Genomic DNA, 23,283 nt, shown 5'->3' on the forward strand with positions numbered 1-23,283 from the left:
GAGGGTTTCCTTTAGGTGAGTCTAGGCCACCGCATGAGGGACAGGCGCCCAGCCTGCATGAGAGCAAGCCACACAACACAAAGTTAGACAACTGTGGAAGGAATGTGGATTGCGGTAGAAATATAGAAGAAAACCATCTTCGTTCTTTGACAAGAACTTACCCGCTAAAGGATGCTTCAACCAACATATGAACAGCTCTCGTTCTGGCGCTGTAGGATGCCCTCAAATACCAAACCAACCTGCAGTTTGCATGAGCCATGAACGAGTCAAGGATTCTTTTAGTAAATCGAAGAAGCGCTTAGCCAAAAGAAAGCAGAACAAACAAAACTCTGTATCATTTGATTACCTGAAGGGTTTGGGTGACAAATCCGTCGGTAATTGAGTAGGGTCTAAAGGGTTGGCTCTCTGGAGCTAAATGCATGGACTGAACCAGAATAGGCCCACAGAGAGTTGCCTATCCAAATGAGCACCGTCACCCAAAGAAACCGATAGATTAGGTCAGAAAATTGCGAATGACTGCCACCGTTGGATGGCAGAGGGTGATCTCCACCGTAGATGAGGTGGGAAATACCACGCAAGCCGAGACACTGGATAGCCTGCCAGCCTCGTACAGAACGGAGCAAGGCAGGATTAATTACACACGGTAACAGATAAGGAAAGCCATGTGATGGTGAAGGGACAAAAGGAAAAGTTACCAACTGTCCAATTGTCGCGCGGACAACATGCGAGATACCAAATCAGTGATTTAAATCATTTCTAAATCCAGTTAGTACATAAAACAAACCAATATTGCATGTCAAGGGGTGCATATGGTGATACTATGTGATTACCAATAGTTGAATGAGATTATAACTATAATGTGTAAACCACGGTAACCTTAGGACCATAGAATAAAAATTAAAAAAAATAAAAATAAAAAATAAAAAATAAAATAAAATAAAATAAATTGTTACTTAGCATTGGAGTCATGACATTTAATTATTTTATTTTTAAATTGATATAAAATTTTGTTATTTCATATTAATATTTAAATATTTTGTTTATGTTTGAGAGTGAGCATAAAACATTTTTACATCTTTTGAGTTCTAATGGTAACAACAAATTGGGAAAGCATAATAAGAATAAAATTATTGATATTTTGTAATGCATTTAATTTAAAATAACTAAATAAATATATTCATTTTTGTTTTTAATTATAGTTGATATTGGTTTTTATTTAGAAAATAATTTATTTTTTGTTTTTATTTTATCTTTTATTTTTAATTACTTTTACCTTCTTTTTTTTTAAAGTTGATACAAAATTAGTTATTTCACATGAATATTCCAATATTTTATTTATGGTTGAGAGTGAAAGTGAAATATTCATACCACAAACTGAGCAAGCTCAATAAGAGTGAGATTATTAATATTTTACAATATTCTTAATTAAAACTAATCACTAACCAAATAAGTATATTCACTTTTGTTTTTAATGAAGGTTAACACTATTTTTTATTCAGAAATATTTTATTCTTATTTTTATTTTAAAAGAAAAAAATTGTAGATTTCCCTAAATGTATAATGCAGTGCAATACTAACTTACAAAAATTCGGAAAAAAAAAAAACAAAAAACAAACAAACATATTTTATAAAAAATAATATTGAAAACAATATTTCCTTGATAAATTTAAACATACAAAATTATTTAAATTAAATTTCCCAAATAATTATCAGTAATAATTACAAAATTAATAACAATCAAATTTGTAAGTACATTCATTTTTTTTAATCATGGTTGCACTGTTTTATTTAGAAAATATTTTTATTTTTATTTTAAAAGAAAATAAATTACAGATTTCCCTAAATATAAATGCAAGGCAACACTTATTTAAGTAAAATTGAGAAAAAAACTACAAATTTTATAAAGTAATATCTTTGATAAATTTTATATAAAAATTCTAAAATAATTATCAATAATAATTACAACATTAATTAAATCTGTAAAAAATATTAATATTAATAATTTTATGATTATTTATTTTTTTCAATAAAAATTCAATATTAAAAACAAATTAATTGACTTGCCTGTGAGTCTCGTGAGTGAACCAACTCCTTCACCGTATATGTTAAATATTTCTTTACCTGATTACAATGCGTTACCTAACCATTTCGCTGTGAATTAACTATTTCGCTGTGCAATATTTATTCGTTTGCACAGGTTGCCGGTCACTGCAGCTGTGTACCTTAAATTGAATTCTAAAAACAAATTAAGTGACTTGCCTGTGGGTGTGGTGAGAGTAACGGCAGGTGTATATGCCCACCGTTCGATTTCGGCCTTAGCCAAATCGAACGGTGGGCATATACACCCGCCGTTCATTTATGGCCAGATAGCATGGGATTTATTGATCCCCAACTCCACCGAATTACAATGCGTTACCTAATCATTTCGCTGTGAATTAACTATTTCGTTGTGCATTTATTCTTTTGCACAGGTTGCCGGTCGGAGTTGTCTATAATGCGACTTTTTGAGATTCCGGTGACGGAATCCGGCGGAAGAAATTGAGCTGAAATCATGATTTGTTGCAGTTAAAATGGTTTTTTAACTGCATATTCGAATTCAGCACCCTGAAAAACCCCTGGGACGCTTTCATTATGCAGAAACTAGTTATCAAACTTCGATTTCAATAAATTACTGCCGGATTTTCACCGGAAAAAAATCGCCGGAAAGGCTTTCAAAAAGTCGCGTTAAAGACTACGTCTTGCCGGTCACTCCAGCTGTGTACCTTGAATTAAATTTTAAAAACAATTAATTGACTCGCGTGTGAGTGTCGTGAGTGAACCAACCGTATAGGTTAAATATTTCTTTATCGAATTACAATGCGTTACCTAACGATTTCGGTGTGAATTAACTATTTAGGTATGGTCGTTAAGTTTCTAAAATTGTGAATTAATTATTTAGTTATGGTACTTAAGATTTTAAATTTTTAAAGGTTTTTGATGCTACTCATTCTTTCAGCAGGAGCTGCCAAATTTGTGTAGTGTTAAGTGAGAGATGGCGTCCAACGCTCTAGGATTTCTCAAGGACAAGAACATATTAGTGACTGGATCAACCGGTTTCCTAGGCAAAAGTATTTTTGGCGTTATTAATGTTAAATTGATCTTTACATATATTTGGATTTCAGATAACAAATTGTTAATTACTGTTTACTTGGTGCAGTTTTCGTGGAGAAAATCTTGCGTATACAGCCTGGGATTAGCTGCATTTATGTTTTGCTGAGGGCTGAAGATGTAGAGTCAGCCAAAAACCGATTTAAAAAAGAAGTAATAAATTTCATAGGGAAATTCATTGAGAATTATTTTTTATGTATAAATTTGATTCAAAAACGGATGAAAACTATAGATTTATGCTAGTGAAAGATTAATCCATTGATTCTTGGGTTGTGGTCTTTCTAGATTGATCCAACATCTTAATCCATAGAAATTGTAGCTTTATGGTAGTATGAGTCTCACCAATGGACTTTTGGGTGGTGGTTCTTGCAATTATCTTTATTTAAATTGTAAATTTAGGGAATATCTCAGAATGTAATGCTTATGGAAAATGTCAAACAAGATTCTAAGATATTTGCAGAATCTGCAATCCTGGTAAAAGTGGCCCTAGTATGATCTAGAATATTAAGAATCAGAAAAATGAATAGATTCAACAAAAGGTTATGGGAAATGTCAAACACGATTGTAAGATATTTGCTGAATCTGCAATCCTCGTAAAAGTGGCTCTTGTATGATCTAGAATATTAAGAATGAGAAAAATGAATAGATTCAACAAAAGATTCTGTATAATATTTTATCAATGACGTTTTAAGAGGCGAATTATCCAGCTAAATTTTATATATTTGACTGTTTGAATGCCTCTAATCGATCTCCTCATTGCTCAGAAATTAATCCTAGACCTACAAACCCCTTTGAATGACAGGTTATGAGGCTGGAGTTGTTCAAGATTCTGAGGGAGCAACACGGAGATAATTTTGAAAGTTTCATATTCCAGAAAGTCGTTCCTGTTGTTGGAGACGTTGCAGTGGATCATAATCTTGGAATTGATGAGGAGGCCACGAGAGAGCATCTCTGGGAAAATCTCGACGCCATTGTTAATAATGCAGCAAGCACAGCGTTTGACGACAGGTTTGCTTAGTTCTAGTTATACCTAGGAAAGGGCTCTGCTTTAAGTAGGTGTTTATCCTAGCTATACCTAGGAAAATGTATCTCGGTTGCAAAACCTAACTTATTCAAGCAAACGCTCTTGCAAAATGTAGATATGATACCTCTCTCAACGTCAACACAAATGGAGCGAAAAATATGGTGGAATTCGCCAAACGATGCCGGAAACTTCAAATCCTTCTGCATGTCTCAACAGGTAAGGGAAGATGCTTGTACTCATAATAATAGGGAGTTATATGTTTGAAGATTTAATTTTAAAATATTTTATAAATGGTGATTAAATTTGTTAAGTTCAGATTCGCAATTATTTATAATATTCAAATGTTTTGAAATTGTTAAATTAATTTTTTTAAATTATTAAATTAATTTTTAATTTTAAAATTTGAATTTCTATGTATTTAATTTATTTATTTTTTCCAGTTTTGTAATGTATATAAATATATAATTTATTTATATTAATAATCATTTAATTTATATAATTATTATAATATTTTATACTATAAAATTTATGACATTAAAGGTGCTATTCCTTATTTTGCAAATTAAATTAAATCAAATAATGCACCTTGTCAACAAACTATAAAGTGTAAGTGAAAGTAAATAGGTAAAAATTTTATAAGAATTTTTAAAATTAAAATGAGTGGTCAGAAATCAATCATACTTAATTTTATAAGGGTAAAACATGAACGAATATGTTTTCATAATTTGGATATATGTTTTAAGTTTTCGAAATTAGTTAAAAATTTCTACCTTCCAAATGAACAAAATCAATATTATATCATGGTTAAATTTATAGTAAATATTTTTTATTAATATTTAAAAATGGACTAAAATAAAAAAATAAATATAAATGATTAAAATATAAATATAAATTTTTAAATATTTGTTTTATTTTTTATAAATTCGATCATATATATTTTAATAAAATTATAATTTTTTGAAGTGTATAAAAAGAAACTGTATAAATTTTTAAATTTGTATTTATCATCTTTATACATTTCAAACTTATTATTTTAATTAATTTCTCTAACAAAATTAACACAAACATTCTTTGAATTTTTTTACAATAACTCTTATTTAATTGAAAATCAAGATTAATATTTTAATATTAAATAAAATACACACTGTAATATCCCCTGTGAAAAGTTAATGTTGGTAAATGATAAAAGTAATTATTGAACAGAGACTTTATTTGAAATTATATATATTCTTGTTATTAATTTTATGTTAATGAAAAGCAATTGTGTTGACACTATTGGAACTGAGTTTATGATTAATCTTGGTTAGTGACTGAGGAATTAGTTATGATGAACCCTAACTACCTTGAGGTAGTTGAGACCCCAGAGGAAAAAGGAAAAACATTCATGCTATGTCTGGTTAGGATCAGATGGCATAAGAGGAAAAGAATTTCCTGTGCACGCTATGTCTGGTTAGGATCAGATAGCGTTTACTGGCGAGACCAGTGTTATTGCGGTCGAGTAGGACCTGCAAGTGCTTGGGGGTGGAAGGTCAAAGAGAAGTCTTCCTACGGACGGGTGGTTTGGCAAGCATTTACAAGTAGGTTTGCAGAGAAGCAGGTATGGCTTACAATGCATACATCTACTGAAATACTTCTGTTATTATTCTGTGTTGAGGAAAAACCTCTGACTGTTCTTTTTAAATGAAAAGAAGAAAGAAAACTGGTAGCTGCGGTTTAAATAGAATTTAGAATAACTGTTCTTTTCTTGAGAGGAAATGATAGGGAAAAGTAACTTCTATAATTTAGACAGAGACTGATATAAACTGTTCTTTTGTTAATGAAAAAGAGGAAAAACATTATCTTCTGTATTATGACAGAGAATGCACTAACAGGCCTACGATTAGGAAACGAATTCCATTCGAAATGACTTGCAACCATTATTGAAATAAGAAATTAAACCGAATTCAAAGGTTTCATCATTTAACGACAGCAGATATTCAACCATAAAGACTGCTGGATAAACCCTAAAGATGCATTCAAGAACCGAACCCAGAATTCTTTTATACAGCGAAATTAGAAATATAATGTACATATATGCTCTGCACTGAAGACTGTAGCCTATCTGTAACATTAAGGCATGTATATATATATATTGCAATGTCAAACTGGAGTTTCCCTCCATTCCGCCGAGCCGTAACAAAATACGATATATGCATAAAATAAACAGAGATGTTAAACATAGAAACCCTAGCCCAATGGCCGTGAGGAGAACCTCAAAGAGGGATATTTAAATCAGAACTCATTACAACAGTTTCATATTACCATATTCATACTACGCGAAAGCTGAACTAAAACATATACAATCGTTGTTATAACATAAACAATAATAATGGACGCCGAGGGCAGAGTAGGGTAACCAGGGTTACATGCTCCCTCAGGCGGTTATAGCCGGTGAAACCCTGACCTGGTAACCATTTCAGCGGGAGCTTACGCTCAGCCAATAGAGGTAACCAAGTCGAAGCCGAATGGCAATATGTCTGCTCATCTGAACTGTGGTAGAAACACAATCATTCAATAAAAGACATGGATATATATTAAAACATCTAAGAGTAAATTGCACAGTCCATTGAAGACAAATGACCAAACGGCCGTAATATCGTTCTACCTATTAACATCATCAAGTAAATCAGCCATTCGAGCAGAGACCGAGCTCAAGAAATAACAATGGTCCGTGTTCCAAAAACGAATACGAGTACTTAGTCTCAGACAGTAACTGTGTATCATATATAAGCCACAGTAATACAATCCTCGGGATTCTTAGCAAAGGGTTTCATTAAACAAAAACAAAAAAAAACTAAATGCCTTCAGGAGACCCTGAGCTTGCGCAGGGGACAGACTCGAGATTCATTGCCAGAACCCCTGCCAAGTGAATGAACGAAACTCAGACCTTGACCATATAAAACCCTGTATGCATTGCTGTGGAAGGAGGGTTGGATGCTTACCTGTCGATGAGCAAGGCAGCTGAAAGAGGAACCCTTATTCCTTACGGTGGAAGGTTCCACACCTGCACGAAACTGTAATGGAGTTAGCACCATCCAACCCTCGCGTAAAACCTTAAAGAAATCCAGAGCAGAGAAATAAAACAAATAACCTTATCCCAGCTGCACCTGGGTTTTGTAAACCTGAGTACCATTACCTTCGAATAGCGATGAAGTCAAATAGAATGGCAGGAACTGCATGCCAGAGGCAAAAAGGTCGATGCAACGGAGCACCATGAGGAACAAGCTACAGAGCTGGGACAAGGCGGAGAAAATGGAATGAGAGTTATGGCGACCCGGATGTGTAAACCAAGATATAAACCCCTCCAGATGATTACCGGTTCGTGGCATGATGTAAACCCTTGATCTGCAGGAAGAAATGACAACCGTTCGATTGCCGGTTTACCTTGGAAGTTTCAGGCGCGAAAAGTGACAAGGGCGAGGAGTCAGGGCCGTAAACTTTAATGTACAGGGCGCACATGGCAGTTTGCCATCTGCCCTTCATATCCCCAAATGGACGATGGAGAATGCTTACACCTGGTTCGAGATTATGATCGCCGGACAGATGAGCAACCCCGATCTCTCGGGATATGTAATAAACATACAATTATCAACGGTGACATTATAAAGATACATGTGCACAGTCAACGCATAACTTATCCCATAGCCCTCGTTGGTTATGACATTTTCATTTCCATAAGATTAATGTATAATTTAGATTGTATCATTAAAGTCATGATCACGAAGAAGGTAATGATGTATGTGTGCATGCGACTATAGGAATATATATGTTAAGCAATGATTATATCAAAGTAGTAATGCTTATGTGATTATAAGAATTATATATTAAGCAATGTATATGTCATGGTAATAATGCTTAGGTGAACGTGAAAGTATTAACCATGTGTAGAATAGTTAATATTGCTATGTTATAATAGATAAAAAAAAAAAAATATTTGTGGAAGCGTGACAAATTGGTATCAGAGCCCAAGGTTACAACTCTGTGACCTTTGGGGAAATTTTTTTTAAAAAAATTGCAGCAACATGAATATAAACAGTATTATGGTAATAGTTCAGAAATACGCCAAGATAAATTAAATCTGTTTAATGAGTTGTTCTGAAGCAGGTAGTAGCAGAATGAGAAGAGCAAATAGTGCTCCTTATGGGAATCTGGAACCTCCAGATAACATGGAACAACCTCAGGGAAATTCTGAGTTTTGGGTACAGTTGGGAGCAGCAGGCCGCAATGCAGATTCAACACTCTTGAGAACAGTTCAGGAACTGAAGGACGAAATGGCACGGTTACGTGCAGATAATGCAAGACTAAATATAGAACATGAAAGGATTTTAAAAAGCTTATCTGATAAACAACATCAACAACAGTCACACCCGAGGCCTGAACAAGCACAAATAACAGATGAACAGAGCTATCCCACTGAACAAGAGGAAGCAGAGGACAGAGGGGAGACGCGAGGAGAGAAGTCTGTTAACGCTTCTGGATATCAAACTCCAAAGAGACCCCGGATGGAACTGCAAGGGGAATTTCGGAAAATTAAACCACCTCTTTTCGATGGGGAATCAGAGGAAGCTGCAGAGGCATGGCTAATTAATATGAATAAGTATTTTCAAGTGTATGAATATGATCACCACCTTAAGGAAAGACTGGCTATATTCCAGCTACAGGCCAAATCCACGCTATGGTGGGAAGAGATCAAGATGGTACGGGGAGTGAGTGAACAAGACGTGACATGGGAAACGTTTCAAAGATATTTCAAGGAGAAGTATCTGATAGAACATTTTTATGATGAAAAAGCGCGAGAATTTCATGATCTGCGGCTTGGACAGCAGACCATTGATGAATTTGTAACTAAATTCACATCCCTACTTCGCTACGTGCCCTATATTCGTGAAGAGAAGGCTAAGGTGCAAAGATTTGTGAGCAGCTTACCTCTGACAATGCGAGAAAGGATAGAGTTCGATAATCCAAAAACCATGGATGAAGCAATTCGAAAAGCAAGACTGTGTTATCAGCAGAACAAATCAAAAGGAGAAAATTCTGGAAAGCGTTGGACAGATAAGCGGGGCAGTAAAATGCCTATGGGTAGTAAAGGAGCACGCAGCAGTTTTCAGAAAGGCTTTTCGAAAGGAGCCAGCACTAAAAATCCAGCAAAAACTCAGAGCAGATTCAAGCCTCCTGCAGAATCCAAATACAGTGAACAGCAAGTTAGATTGGACAATGAAGGCTCAGCTCGGCCACCTGTTCAGTGTTGGGGTTGTGGCGGACCCCATTATATCAGAAACTGCCCTCATCGGAAGGATAGCGATCAGTTGTCCCAGATCTACGAAGCTTCAACAGTAGGAGATGTGGCTCGATCCATGCCCATAATAAATGCAGCACTGGAGGATCGGCAAGCTGATTACCAGCCAACAATGATAGAGTTCGAAGGTAAGATCTTTAATCGAGTTGTTTCTGTTTTAGTAGACCCAGGAGCTACTTTAAGCTATATAAGTCCTAAAGTGGTAGAAAGCTGTGGTTTGCAAACCACTAAATTTAAAAGCCCATGGTTAGTACAGCTGGCCACTGGGACCAAAAGACGAGTACTAACCAAAGTCAGCAATTGTCCATTAAGGTTAGCTGGCCAAACAATAACAACTGAGTTAAATGTACTCCCTCTTGGTTCCTATGACGTGCTGATAGGAATGGACTGGTTGTAACGACGATGGTCTGTAATTAATTGTAAAACAAAAACAGTCTCTTACAGAGATGAGCTGGGTGTGGGAAAAGAGATTCAAGGCATCCATAAACCAGTGCAGATTCGGCCGATCATAGCCTCTCAGCTGGTTAAGTGTATCCGGAATAAGTGCCAGATTTATGCAGTACAAGTGGGGTTTGCAGATTCTGTGGATAAGGTTGCAACTGTTAAAGATATACCAGTAGTGCAAGAATTTGCAGATGTATTCCCTGAAGAAATTCCAGGGCTGCCACCCAAAAGGGATTTGGACTTCACCATTGAGCTGATACCCAGAGCAGCCCCAGTGTCCCGAGCACCCTATCAGATGAGTGTGCTGGAGTTAACTGAGTTCAAAATGCAACTGCAAGAGCTGCTGGAAAAGAACTACATCTGCCCCAGTGTCTCTCCTTGGGGAGCTCCTGTGCTATTTGTGAGGAAAAAGGATGGGACTCTGCGAATGTGCATAGATTATAGACAGCTGAATAAACTGACAGTTAAAAACAAATATCCACTACCCCGCATTGACGAGCTGTTTGATCAGGTGAAGGGTGCGACCATCTTTTCAAAGATCGATTTAAGATCGGGTTACCATCAAATCCGAATCAAAGATGAGGACATAGCCAAGACAGCTTTTCGTACTCGTTACGGACATTACGAGTTTGTGGTACTGCCTTTTGGATTAACTAATGCGCCTGCAACATTCATGTGTTTGATGAATAGTGTATTTCATAAATACTTAGACAAATTTGTATTGATCTTCATTGATGATATACTTATCTACTCCCGGAATAGGAAAGAGCATGAGGAACATTTGAGGATAGTGTTACAGACCTTACGAGAGCATCAACTATATGGAAAATTCAGCAAATGTGATTTTTATAAAGAACAGATCCAGTATTTGGGTCACATTATCACAAAGGAAGGTATAGCTGTAGACCCCGAAAAGATCAAAACTATAATAGAATGGCCTACACCCAAGGATGTAGCAGATATTCGATCTTTTATGGGGCTGGCCGGATATTACCGGCGGTTTGTAGAAGGTTTTTCTAGAGTTGCCTTCCCCATTACCTCCTTACAAAAGAAGGGAAAAGTGTTTAAATGGACAGCAGACTGTCAGCGGAGCTTCGAACAGCTCAAGCAATTACTTACCACAGCACCTGTGTTGTGTGTGGCAGATCCCGAAAAGGAGTATGTAGTCTGTACAGATGCCAGTAAGGAGGGCGTGGGTGGAGTGCTAATGCAAGAAGGCAAAGTGATTGCCTATGAATCCAGGAAGTTGAAAGAGCATGAGCAGAAATATTCTGCCTATGATCTGGAATTAACCGCTGTGATCCATGCTCTGAAGATGTGGCGCCATTATTTAGTAGGGAGGAAATTTCTGCTAATGACGGATCACCACAGCTTGACTAGTTACTTTAGTCAACCCACTTTAAACGCAAGACAAGCAAGATGGGTGGACTTTTTGGGAAATTTCGATTTCGAAATTAAACACCTAAAGGGAAAGGAGAACAGAGTAGCTGATGCACTAAGCCGAAAAGTGCATTGCATTTATGAGATTGGTATCAGTCAAGGATGGTCCACTCTTGACCAAGAGATTGAGGAGGCTGCGGCGCAAGATCAGATTTATTTGCAAAAGAAGCATTTGGTGCAAAATTCAAATACCCGTTCTATACAACAAGGTTATACTTTGAATACAGCCGGCATGTTGTGCTTTCAGAAGAAGATTTACATACCCAATCAGAGCAGTATTAAAGAAAAGATTCTGGATGAAAATCATAGAAGTCCTTATGCAGGGCATCCTGGTTACCAGAAATTAATCACCTCACTAAGGAAGGAGTATTACTGGCCAGGCATGAAGAAGGATGTTGTAGAATACTTGGCGCGCTGTTTGGAGTGTCAACAGGTGAAAGCTGAACATCAGCATCCTGCAGGACTGCTACAGCCAATACCCATACCAGAATGGAAATGGGAGACCATAACCATGGACTTGATTACCGGTTTGCCAAAATCCAAAAAGAACAATGACTCTATAATGGTGGTAGTGGATAAACTCAGCAAGTCAGCTCACTTTATACCGGTTCAATCCACTTATCGTGCAGCTCAAATCGCAAACATTTTTATGCAAAATATATTTAAACTTCATGGGCTGCCGAAAATAATAATATCTGATTGTGATGTTAAGTTTACCTCAGCCTTTTGGAGGACCTTATTTGAAGGTCTAGGAACTCAATTAAGCTTCAGCACCGCATATCATCCGCAAACTGACGGACAGACTGAGCGCGTGAATCAAGTACTGGAGGACATGCTGAGATCTTATGTGATGCAGCAACCTACGCGTTGGGAGGAGTATCTACACCTAGTGGAATTCGCCTATAACAATGGTTATCACTCATCCTTGAAGATGAGTCCATTCGAAGTACTCTACGGCCGGAAGTGCCACACACCCTCCAGTTGGGGTGGACCGGAGGACAAATTTTTGCTGGGTCCTGAGATGTTGGAGGAAATGGAAGTGATGGTGAAAAAAGTTCGAGCTAATCTAAAGATGGCACAGGACAGGCAGAAGAATTTCGCAGATCGGAAAAGAACATTTAAAGAGTACCAAGTGGGTGAACATGTGTACATCAGAATTCGAGCTAGGAAAAGTACCCTCCAATGGAATACCTGTGCCAAATTGGCACCGCGTTTTTGTGGACCATTCCAAATTCTGGCACGAGTAGGGCCGGTAGCTTACCAGCTCGCCCTACCCAGCCATATTCGGGTCCATAATGTCTTCCATGTATCAGTTTTAAAGAGATATGTGTATGATCCTAGGCATATAATAAGTTGGCAAGACATTCAGGTAAGGGAAGACTGTTATATAATGTAAACTGAAATAGAATACTAGTAAGCAGCTGATTTAATTGTTGTGTGTTTCAGGTGGAACCGGAAGGAGAGTTCCTGGTCGAACCAGTGAACATATTAGATCAGAGAAGAGTCGAGCTGCGGAAAAAGGTCATCAGCCAGGTTAAAGTGCAGTGGCAGCACTTTGGGCCTGAAGAGGCCACCTGGGAAGATGAACAAATGATGCGGGATACTTATCCCAGACTGTTTTTGGATAAACAGCAACATCGGGACGATGTAGACTTTCAGGAGGGGGAGATGTAATATCCCCTGTGAAAAGTTAATGTTGGTAAATGATAAAAGTAATTATTGAACAGAGACTTTATTTGAAATTATATATATTCTTGTTATTAATTTTATGTTAATGAAAAATAATTGTGTTGGCACTATTGGAACTGAGTTTATGATTAATCTTGGTTAGTGACTGAGGAATCAGTTATGATGAACCCTAACTACCTTGAGGTAGTTGAGACCCCAGAGGAAAAAGGAAAAACATTCATGCTATGTCTGGTTAGGATCAGATGGCATAAGAGGAAAAGAATTTCCTGTGCACGCTATGTCTGGTTAGGATCAGATAGCGTTTACTGGCGAGACCAGTATTATTGCGGTCGAGTAGGACCTGCAAGTGCTTGGGGGTGGAAGGTCAAAGAGAAGTCTTCCTACGGACCGGTGGTTTGGCAAGCATTTACAAGTAGGTTTGCAGAGAAGCAGGTATGGCTTACAATGCATACATCTACTGAAATACTTTTGTTATTATTCTGTGTTGAGGAAAAACCTCTGACTGTTCTTTTTAAATGAAACGAAGAAAGAAAACTGGTAGCTGCGGTTTAAATAGAATTTAGAATAACTATTCTTTTCTTGAGAGGAAATGATAGGGAAAAGTAACTTCTATAATTTAGACAGAGACTGATATAAACTGTTCTTTTGTTAATGAAAAAGAGGAAAAACATTATCTTCTGTATTATGACAGAGAATGCACTAACAGGCCTACGATTAGGAAACGAATTCCATTCGAAATGACTTGAAACCATTATTGAAATAAGAAATTAAACCGAATTCAAAGGTTTCATCATTTAACGACAGCAGATGTTCAACCATAAAGACTGCTGGATAAACCCTAAAGATGCATTCAAGAATCGAACCCAAAATTCTTTTATACAGCGAAATTAGAAATATAATGTACATATATGTTCTGCACTGAAGACTCTAGCCTATCTGTAACATTAAGGCATGTATATATATATATTGCAATGTCGAACTGGAGTTTCCCTCCATTCCGCCGAGCCGTAACAAAATACGATATATGCATAAAATAAACAGAGATGTTAAACATAGAAACCCTAGCCCAATGGCCGTGAGGAGAACCTAAAAGAGGGATATTTAAATCAGAACTCATTACAACAGTTTCATATTACCATATTCATACTACGCGAAAGCTGAACTAAAACATATACAATCGCTGTTATAACATAAACAATAATAATGGACGCCGAGGGCAGAGTAGGGTAACCAGGGTTACATGCTCCCTCAGGCGGTTATAGCCGGTGAAACCCTGACCTGGTAACCATTTCAGCGGGAGCTTACGCTCAGCCAATAGAGGTAACCAAGTCGGAGCCGAATGGCAATATGTCTGCTCATCTGAACTGTGGTAGAAACACAATCATTCAATAAAAGACATGGATATATATTAAAACATCTAAGAGTAAATTGCACAGTCCATTGAAGACAAATGACCAGACGGCCGTAATATCGTTCTACCTATTAACATCATCAAGTAAATCAACCATTCGAGCAGAGACCGAGCTCAAGAAATAACAATGGTCCGTGTTCCAAAAACGAATACCAGTACTTAGTCTGAGATGGTAACTGTGTATCATATATAAGCCACAGTAATACAATCCTCGGGATTCTTAGCAAAGGGTTTCATTAAACAAAAACAAAAAAAAACTAAATGCCTTCAGGAGACCCTGAGCTTGCGCAGGGGACAGTCGAGATTCATTGCCAGAACCCCTGCCAAGTGAATGAACAAAACTCAGACCTTGACCATATAAAACCCTGTATGCATTGCTGTGGAAAGAGGGTTGGATGCTTACCTGTCGATGAGCAAGGCAGCTGAAAGAGGAACCCTTATTCCTTACGGTGAAAGGTTCCACACCTGCACGAAACTGTAATGGAGTTAGCACCATGCAACCCTGGCGTAAAACCTTAAAGAAATCCAGAGCAGAGAAATAAAACAAATAACCTTATCCCAGCTGCACCTGGGTTTTGTAAACCTGAGTACCATTACCTTCGAACAGCGATGAAGTCGAATAGAATGGCAGGAACTGCATGCCAGAGGCAAAAAGGTCGATGCAGCGGAGCACCATGAGGAACAAGCTACAGAGCTGGGACAAGGCGGAGAAAATGGAATGAGAGTTATGGCGACCCGGATGTGTAAACCAAGATATAAACCCCTCCAGATGATTACCGGTTCGTGGCATGATGTAAACCCTTGATCTGCAGGAAGAAATGACAACCGTTCGATTGCCGGTTTACCTTGGAAGTTTCAGGCACGAAAAGTGACAAGGCCGAGGAGTCAGGGCCGTAAACTTTAATGTACAGGGCGCACATGGCAGTTTGCCATCTGCCCTTCATCTCCCCAAATGGACGATGGAGAATGCTTACACCTGGTTCGAGATTATGATCGCCGGACAGATGATCAACCCCGATCTCTCGGGATATGTAATAAACATACAATTATCAACAGTGACATTATAAAGATACATGTGCACAGTCAACGCATAACTTATCCCATAGCCCTCGTTGGTTATGACATTTTCATTTCCATAAGATTAATGTATAATTTAGATTGTATCATTAAAGTCATGATCACGAAGAAGGTAATGATGTATGTGTGCATGCGACTATAGGAATATATATGTTAAGCAATGATTATATCAAAGTAGTAATGCTTGTGTGATTATAAGAATTATATATTAAGCAATGTATATGTCATGGTAATAATGCTTAGGTGAACGTGAAAGTATTAACCATGTGTAGAATAGTTAATATTGCTATGTTATAATAGATAAAAAAAAAAAATTATTTGTGGAAGCGTGACACACACTTAAACTTTTCATCAAAGATACATCTGCAAAATTTTACAATAACAACTGTAAATCAATACGTTTCCAATTAATTGCGTCATCACTCTTTATAGTTTATTGTATTTTTTAACAAGATACATGATATTGTGTCATCAACATTGATGATCAATAAACATAAAAGTGCATGACATAATATAGAACTTTAAATATAACGCCGGAGAGACAAGGAAAACCAGATTGTTACAGTATTTAGATATATTACATAACTTATAATAAAATGAAGTCGAGGCTTTGTTAATTCGAATTGCTTAAGGCTTCCATAGCTTTCTTTCGAAGAATGTTTCCAACCTGGTATATCGTTGCTTCAGACGCTGATGGACTGTCGAGAGGACTGGCAGTTATGTGGGATCCGACTCGGGTCAAAGCAAAAGCCTATAAATGTTGTGCGGGCATCCTTCTTTCTGCTTTGGTCAGGGGCCGGCCCAAGATCTTAAATATTCTGAACATCTATGCACCGTATAGGAACAAATCATCCTTTTGGGATCTGCTGTTTGCATCGGAGATCCTAGATATCCAATCTCTTTTGATAGCTGGGGATTTTAATATTGCTTTGAACTCTAACGAGTGTTGGGGAAACTGCAGGAAATCTGATCCTTTTGCTGATAGGCTTCGTGCGGAATTCCTCAATAGGAACCTGGTCGATGTTATCCCTCAAAAGATGGCTCCGACATGGAACAATTGCAGAACCGGCTCGGGGTACATTGCCAAACGTCTTGATCGTTTTATTATCAATGCCTGTATAATTGAGCAATGGGGAATGCCGGTCGCATGTACAGGTTATGATTATACGTCTGATCACCGCCCCATCTTCCTTGAATGGAGGGATTTGGAACGTAAGCTGGGTTACTCGTTCAAGTTTAACAGGATCTATCTTAAAGACGAGTCATTCAGCGCTCTTATCACCAAAAAATGGGAGGAATTAATATAGTTGGAGCGGATATCCTTCTCAACCTTTCGTGATAAGATCCAAACGCTGAGAGAAACGGCTAAGGATTGGCTAATTAAAAAGAAGAGAATGGATAAAAAGGCGCTTGAAGACATAAAGAAAGATTTGAGGGTTTTAACGGACTCGGTCCCCTTTGAGTCTTTGTCTTTCGATCAAAAAATCCATTTCAGATCCCTGGAGAAGATGAAACAGCCATTGCTGCTCAAAGAAGAATCATCTTGGAGGCTCAAAAGTAGAGCGATTTGGCTCAAGGAGGGCGATCGTAACACAAGATTTTTCCACAATTTTGCAAACGCACGGAGGATAAGGAACTTGATATGGAGGATCAAGGATGAAAATGGAACCTTCGTTCATTCCCAGCAGGATATCGAGATGGAGGCATCGAAGTTTTTCCAGAAGCAATATAAGAGGCGGCCTAATGAGATTAATGATGTATTTGGGATGGTTGAACAGGTTCCTGTAATGTTCGATGAAGCTGCCAATACAGATTTTCTTAAGGCCATCACGAAGGAGGAACTTCATGAAGTCATAAAAAAGTTTCAGAGGGACAAAAGTCCTGGGCCAGATGGATGCCTGATCGAATTCTTCTTACACTTCTATGACTTTTTCAAAGTCGATTTGCTGAGCATGGTTGATACGTCCCGTATGTCGGGGAATATCAATAGCGCCCTCACTGCAACTTTTATAACACTTATCCCTAAAAAGGAGCAGACTGACTCATTTGCTGACTACAGGCCAATAGCATTATGCAACATCCTCTTCAAAATCATTTCAAAGATAATTGCTGAGAGAATGAAGCCGATCCTAAACTCCTTCATTTCCAAGGATCAACATGCGTTTTTAAAACACAGAAATATCCTGGATGCTGTCGCCTCGACTCAAGAGTGTCTGTTTTCTGTTTTATCAAAGAATATTGATGCTGCTATTCTAAAGATTGATTTGGAAAAGGCGTATGACTGTGTGGACTGGGGTTTCCTCCGCATCCTCCTTGCAAAAATTGGTCTGGGGTCTCAAGGAATTAATTGGGTGATGGCCTGCGTTGAGAACGTTCAATACTCAGTCATCATTAATGGTTCCCCATCAGCTCCCTTTAAGGCGGAAAGAGGACTTCGTCAAGGATGTCCTCTCTCTCCTCTCCTTTTTATCCTAGTCATGAGCACTCTCAGTTCGCAGATCAACAAAGCTGTTGCAGAGCATCGATATGCCCCGATCAAGATTTGCAAGAACATCTTTCTTTCACATAATCTGTTTGTCGACGACATTCTTACTTTTGCTATGCTCTGCAAATCCAGTTGGTTATGTCTTTCAGGCATCTTTCAGAAATTCCAATCCGCAACGGGCTTGGTCATCAACAGAGCCAAATCCACTTTATATCACAGCGGCTCAAATCTGGAGCTTGCGCAATGGATTGCTGCTCTATTTGGTGTCAATTTGGCAATAATCAACGACGGATTCAAATACTTGGGCTTCTTCCTCAAGCCAAAGGCGTATCGAAATCAGGACTGGGCTTGGCTGATCGACCGTTTTTACAGGAAGATTTCAAGATGGGAGATGCGATTTTTATCCCTTGGAGGCAGATTAATTCTCGTTCAATCTGTTCTTTCCCAGCTTGCGGTTTATTGGGCTCACCTCTTTTATTTGCCTGCTGCTATTGTAAGGAAAATGGTCTCTTTATCAGCAAATTTTCTTTGGGGAGGGCGTTCTCATCATTCTAAGATCCACCTAGCAAATATGGATATCATTTCCAGGCCCAAACGGTCAGGCGGTTGGGGTCTCCTTCATATGCGCTCATTTGGCAGGGCACTCCTCTACAATTCTCTTCACAGGGGCGTCTTTGGTAACGGCATATGGAGTGCCATCATCAATCAAAAATACTTGAAAGGCAGGCCAATGGTTTATTGGTACAGGAATAAGATTCTTGGTTCAAAGAGAGGATCCGCTATTTGGCTTGGATTCAAAAAGGTACAGGACCTCTTCTTCGATTTTCTCAGGTGGCGTTTTTCCTCCGGCTCCAATATCATTATAGGTGTAGATGCAACTGTTTATGGTCTGGAAAAAAAGCTCTCCCCTGATTTGATTTCATTTCTACACACTCGGGGTTTGTTCACTTGGGACAAATTGATTTTGTCATGGTCATCCTCCTCGCCGATCTGGAAGGGTGCTGAGGATCTTGGTCTACCTCCTTTGCTGCAACAGTCTTGGGAACTGGCGAAAAAGTTCTTTGTAGACAAAGGCATCATTCAGACAGGTGATACTGATGAACTGATTTGGTCTAAACCGAATTCAACACACCCAGTACGTGTACAAGATTTATATGATGCTGCCTCGACTTATCAACAGCTGCGGCCATCTCCAATCTTCCCTTACAAATTTTGGAAAGCTCATTGCCCGCTTAAGGCAATTTTATTCTCTTGGCTGCTTTTTTCTAATCGAAACCTCTCATGGGAGGTCCTTCAGCGAAAGGGATGGTCGGGTCCAAGCAGATGTGTTATGTGTCGTCAAGCGCCGGAAACGAATGTCCACATGTTTTTTCAGTGCCCAGCATCGGCCCAAATCTGGTATGAACTTTCATTATCTCATGGTTTTGCTCAGCAGGTTTTCGCTTCTGTGCAGGAGGGATTTAAGTGGTGGTCTGCTCAATGTCCAGAATGGCGATCTTTATTCATCATTACCTGTTGGTGTCTCTGGAAGTGGAGGAATGCCTGCATTTTCCAGGACTCCAAGGAACCTATTCTCTCTTCTCTCATTTACATATCTGCGATGCTCAATCCAGCATGTCAATGATGTTTTTCTTTTCATGATGTCCAACAAATGTTTTGCTTGGCTTTTGCTTATATCTTCGGATTTTTCAGGATATGTTTTGTCATATTGGGTTTTCTCATGGACTTATCTCGGCTCCTCTGCTAGCGAGGCCTGCTAATATCTCCTGAATGTACATAATTGCTAATATCTCTTGAATGTACAAAACTGCCGGCCATCTGCGTGCCTACATGTTTTTGGCTCTTATGTGTCTGCTTTATATTTTCTTAATATAAAATATGATTATTTTCACTCTGAAAAAAATTCGAATTGCTTAACTTATAATAAAATAAAGTGGAGGCTTTGTTAATTAAAATTGGTTAACTTATAATAAAATAAATTTGAGGCTTTGTTAATTTAAATTGGTTAAATTAATTGATGTTAAAAAAGTAAATAGACGCATTATCTTTTCATTATTCCATCGCTATTATTCCATCGCTATCCTTCATGGTTAAGGTTACGATAATTTCATATTCCAACCTCATCTTTCATGCCTTTTTGGATTACACTTTTGTCCAGCCAAGATTATTGTTTTCTTCTATATGTGCAATCATGTAGCATAACAGGTATGTCCACAAAGTTTTTTCACATCTAAAACAGAAAAGTATTTTAAAAAAATAAGTTAAAATTTGTAAATAAACTGAGATTTACAGAATTTGTATTTTAAAAAAATAAGTTAAAATTTGTAAATAAAGTGAGATTTACAGAATTTGTAAATAAAGTGAGATTTTTGTAAATCTATGTCTAGAACTAAAATTTCAGAAAATTTAAGCGGGATATTTGTAAATTTATTCCAAATACCATCCATTTATTAAAAAAAAGAGAAGAAGAAGGAATTACCATCCTCATACATTCACAGACTTGAGACTTATATTTGTTTAATGTGGCAAAAGCTTACGTTATCGGACATGGAAAAGGAAGAATTATGGAGAAGCCTGTGAAGATGGGAGAAACTATAACGGCCGGCAATGGACCTAAGGACGAAGGCGGTCCACCTTTCGTAGACATTAAAGCGGAAATTGATTTGCTGGAGAAAACACTCACCGAGATACATATGAACTCGTCTACCCGCACAGGCCAAGGTTGTTTACAAGATGCAGATACCAAACGTCTAAAAGAATTGGGCTTAGAGAGGTTTGTCACCCTCAGAAGCCATTTACTCATACTTTGCATAGATGTATAATTCTGAAAATGGGAGTTAGGTTCATTCATGGAGGTCTTAACAGGGCTAGGAGATTTGGGTGGCCGAATACTTACACATTCACCAAAGCCATGGGAGACATGCTAGTAGAAAATCTGAGAGGAAATCTTCCAGTAGTGGTTCTTCGACCGAGTATTATTGAAAGCACTTGGGCAGAGCCCTTCCCTGGCTGGATGGAAGGCACCAGGTATTCGTAATCAACCATATTTTGCAATCCAGAAAAATTAGTTTCTTTTGTGACATTGTTATCAGTGAGTATAGATTTGAATTTATTAAATAACCTGAAATTGAGCATGAGGGTTTCAACTGACATACATGACCTCGTCATGGCAAAACAATATTCACAATATAGATTATTAATGATTGCTTTGTGTAAATAAGCTTTATAGGTGACAGTAATCATCACACTTTTCACAATCTCAACTCAGTGATGCCTGGTTATAGGTGACAGTGATCATCACATTTTTCACAATCTCAACTCAGTGATGCCTGGTTTTATCCAATTTTCAGTAGTAATCATTACAAGTATCATAGTATGTAGAGTACTTAAGGATTGCCATCTTTCCACATTAGTTGGACAACATTGGACAACATCTATTATTAGTGCTAATTGCTTCTTGCAATAAGCAAACCTATACACGGATAGGTTGAAAGTTGAAACCATAACCCTTTCTCAATTTGAATTTAGGGATACATGACTCCACTATTTTACAGAAGCAATCACTGCAAAGATGTACAATGATTGCTTCTTAAAATGAACCCAGCTATACACAGCTAAGTTGAACCATCACCCTTTCACAATTCAATCATAGAAATACCGGTTGGGGAGAACCTAGCCTTTGTATACAATTAACATCACATTATTAATACTGATGATATGCATTTTTTGGAATGTATAATTGCAGAACCATAGACACTCTGATAGTAGCATACGGAAAAGGACGAATTTCATCCTTCTTAGCCGATCCAAACCTCATCCTTGACGTGGTTAGTCACTTCCTTCCACCATTTATCTTCAATGGCTTGCCCCCATATTATTGTTCATAACTATAAAAATATGTTTGTTTATTAATGATATTATTTGAAGAGCAGATTCCAGCAGATATGGTTGTAAACGCGATGATAGTAGCTATGGCCACACATGCTTCCCAGAATGGTCTCTTTATTTATCACTCGGCATCATCTACTGGAAACCCGTTGCGTTCCTCTGTTGCAACGGACGCCGCTTATAATTACTTTTCGAAGAATCCTTGTGTTGGCAAAGATGGAAACATAGTTCACGTAAAACCGCCGCTGTTTCTGGAGAGCATGAGCAGCTTTCGGGGATACATGTTTACACGTTACAAAGCACCACTACAGGCAAGCATCTCCTCCACATTTATTTTCAACAAAGATTTAGAAATTGTAATAAAAAATTCAAATTATTGTAATGAAGTTTGGAAATTTTCCTTTATCATAATGAAGTTGACATGGATTTATGGAAAACGTGAAGTGACAGAAATCTGCCTTAATGGTTGCAGAACACTTAGCTAATTAGAACTGCTTGCATTGGTCATGTTGAACAGGTGCTTGGTCTTGTGGACAGTGTCTTCTGCAACATGTTCAGAGCACATTACACTCGTATGCTCCGAAATTACAACTTCGCCATGTATTTAGCAGAGTTGTATGAGCCCTACGTTTTCTTTCAGGGAAGGTAATGCCCGTGTCTACATTATCTTTTCTTTTGGTCAAACATTGTATACGATTTTTCTTTTTGATAGCCGAATCTGTGGCCTTTTATCAGGTTCGATACAACCAATACTGAAAACTTGTTCAGAGAGATTTCGGCGGAAGACAGAAAAACATTCAACTTCGACGTAAAATGCATTGATTGGACACATTACTTGTCAGAGGTTCATATTCCTGGAGTAGTCAAACACGTGCTCAGGTAAGATTGAAATGGCGGCCTGGAATCCTCGTCCGGAGCTGGAATAAACGAGAAAGGAAACTCGTAGGGAAGCTGTAAATCGGCTCGACCAATGCCGAATAATAAAATTCTGTCTGTTCTCCTGTTGTAAAGCTTCAACGGATCTTATTGGGTGTATTTTTAATTCAATTGAATCGTGTCAATGTCGAAGCTGACCAGCAAATTGATCGTGTACATGTGTTTTTCTATGATAAAATAAAATATCCGTGTGCTTCTCAGTCGTCAGCACTGAAGTTTTCTCAGTTGTGTTAGGTTATTGTTGGCTCTGACGTTGTTGGCTCGTCGTTATAAATTTTTAGTGGGTTATGGTTGGTTCTTAAGTTGTTGGAGACGTTGGATTCTTTATATATATATTTTGATTATAAAATTTATTATGGTATTTATTTTATTGTCAGAAATGTTTACAGTTATATTTTTCGAAAATT

General features: G+C 37.8%; 1 protein-coding gene across 1 annotated transcript; it reads left to right on the forward strand.

Moving 5' to 3' along the window:
• The first annotated feature begins 2,990 nt into the window (after positions 1-2,990).
• On the forward strand, positions 2,991-20,874 carry LOC149239744 (fatty acyl-CoA reductase 1-like). Its single transcript, XM_089369959.1, has 5 exons — positions 2,991-3,107; positions 3,197-3,300; positions 3,950-4,155; positions 4,287-4,387; positions 20,585-20,874. The coding sequence occupies exons 1-5, from the start codon at positions 3,032-3,034 to the stop codon at positions 20,872-20,874; spliced, it is 777 nt and encodes a 258-aa protein (XP_089226085.1). The 5' UTR covers positions 2,991-3,031.
• Positions 20,875-23,283: the final 2,409 nt, after the last annotated feature.

This window comes from Pinus tabuliformis, chromosome 8 (assembly GCF_031772625.1).
Source record: "Pinus tabuliformis cultivar Carrire ecotype Pingquan chromosome 8, CPIR1, whole genome shotgun sequence".
Classification (NCBI taxonomy): Eukaryota; Viridiplantae; Streptophyta; class Pinopsida; order Pinales; family Pinaceae; genus Pinus; species Pinus tabuliformis.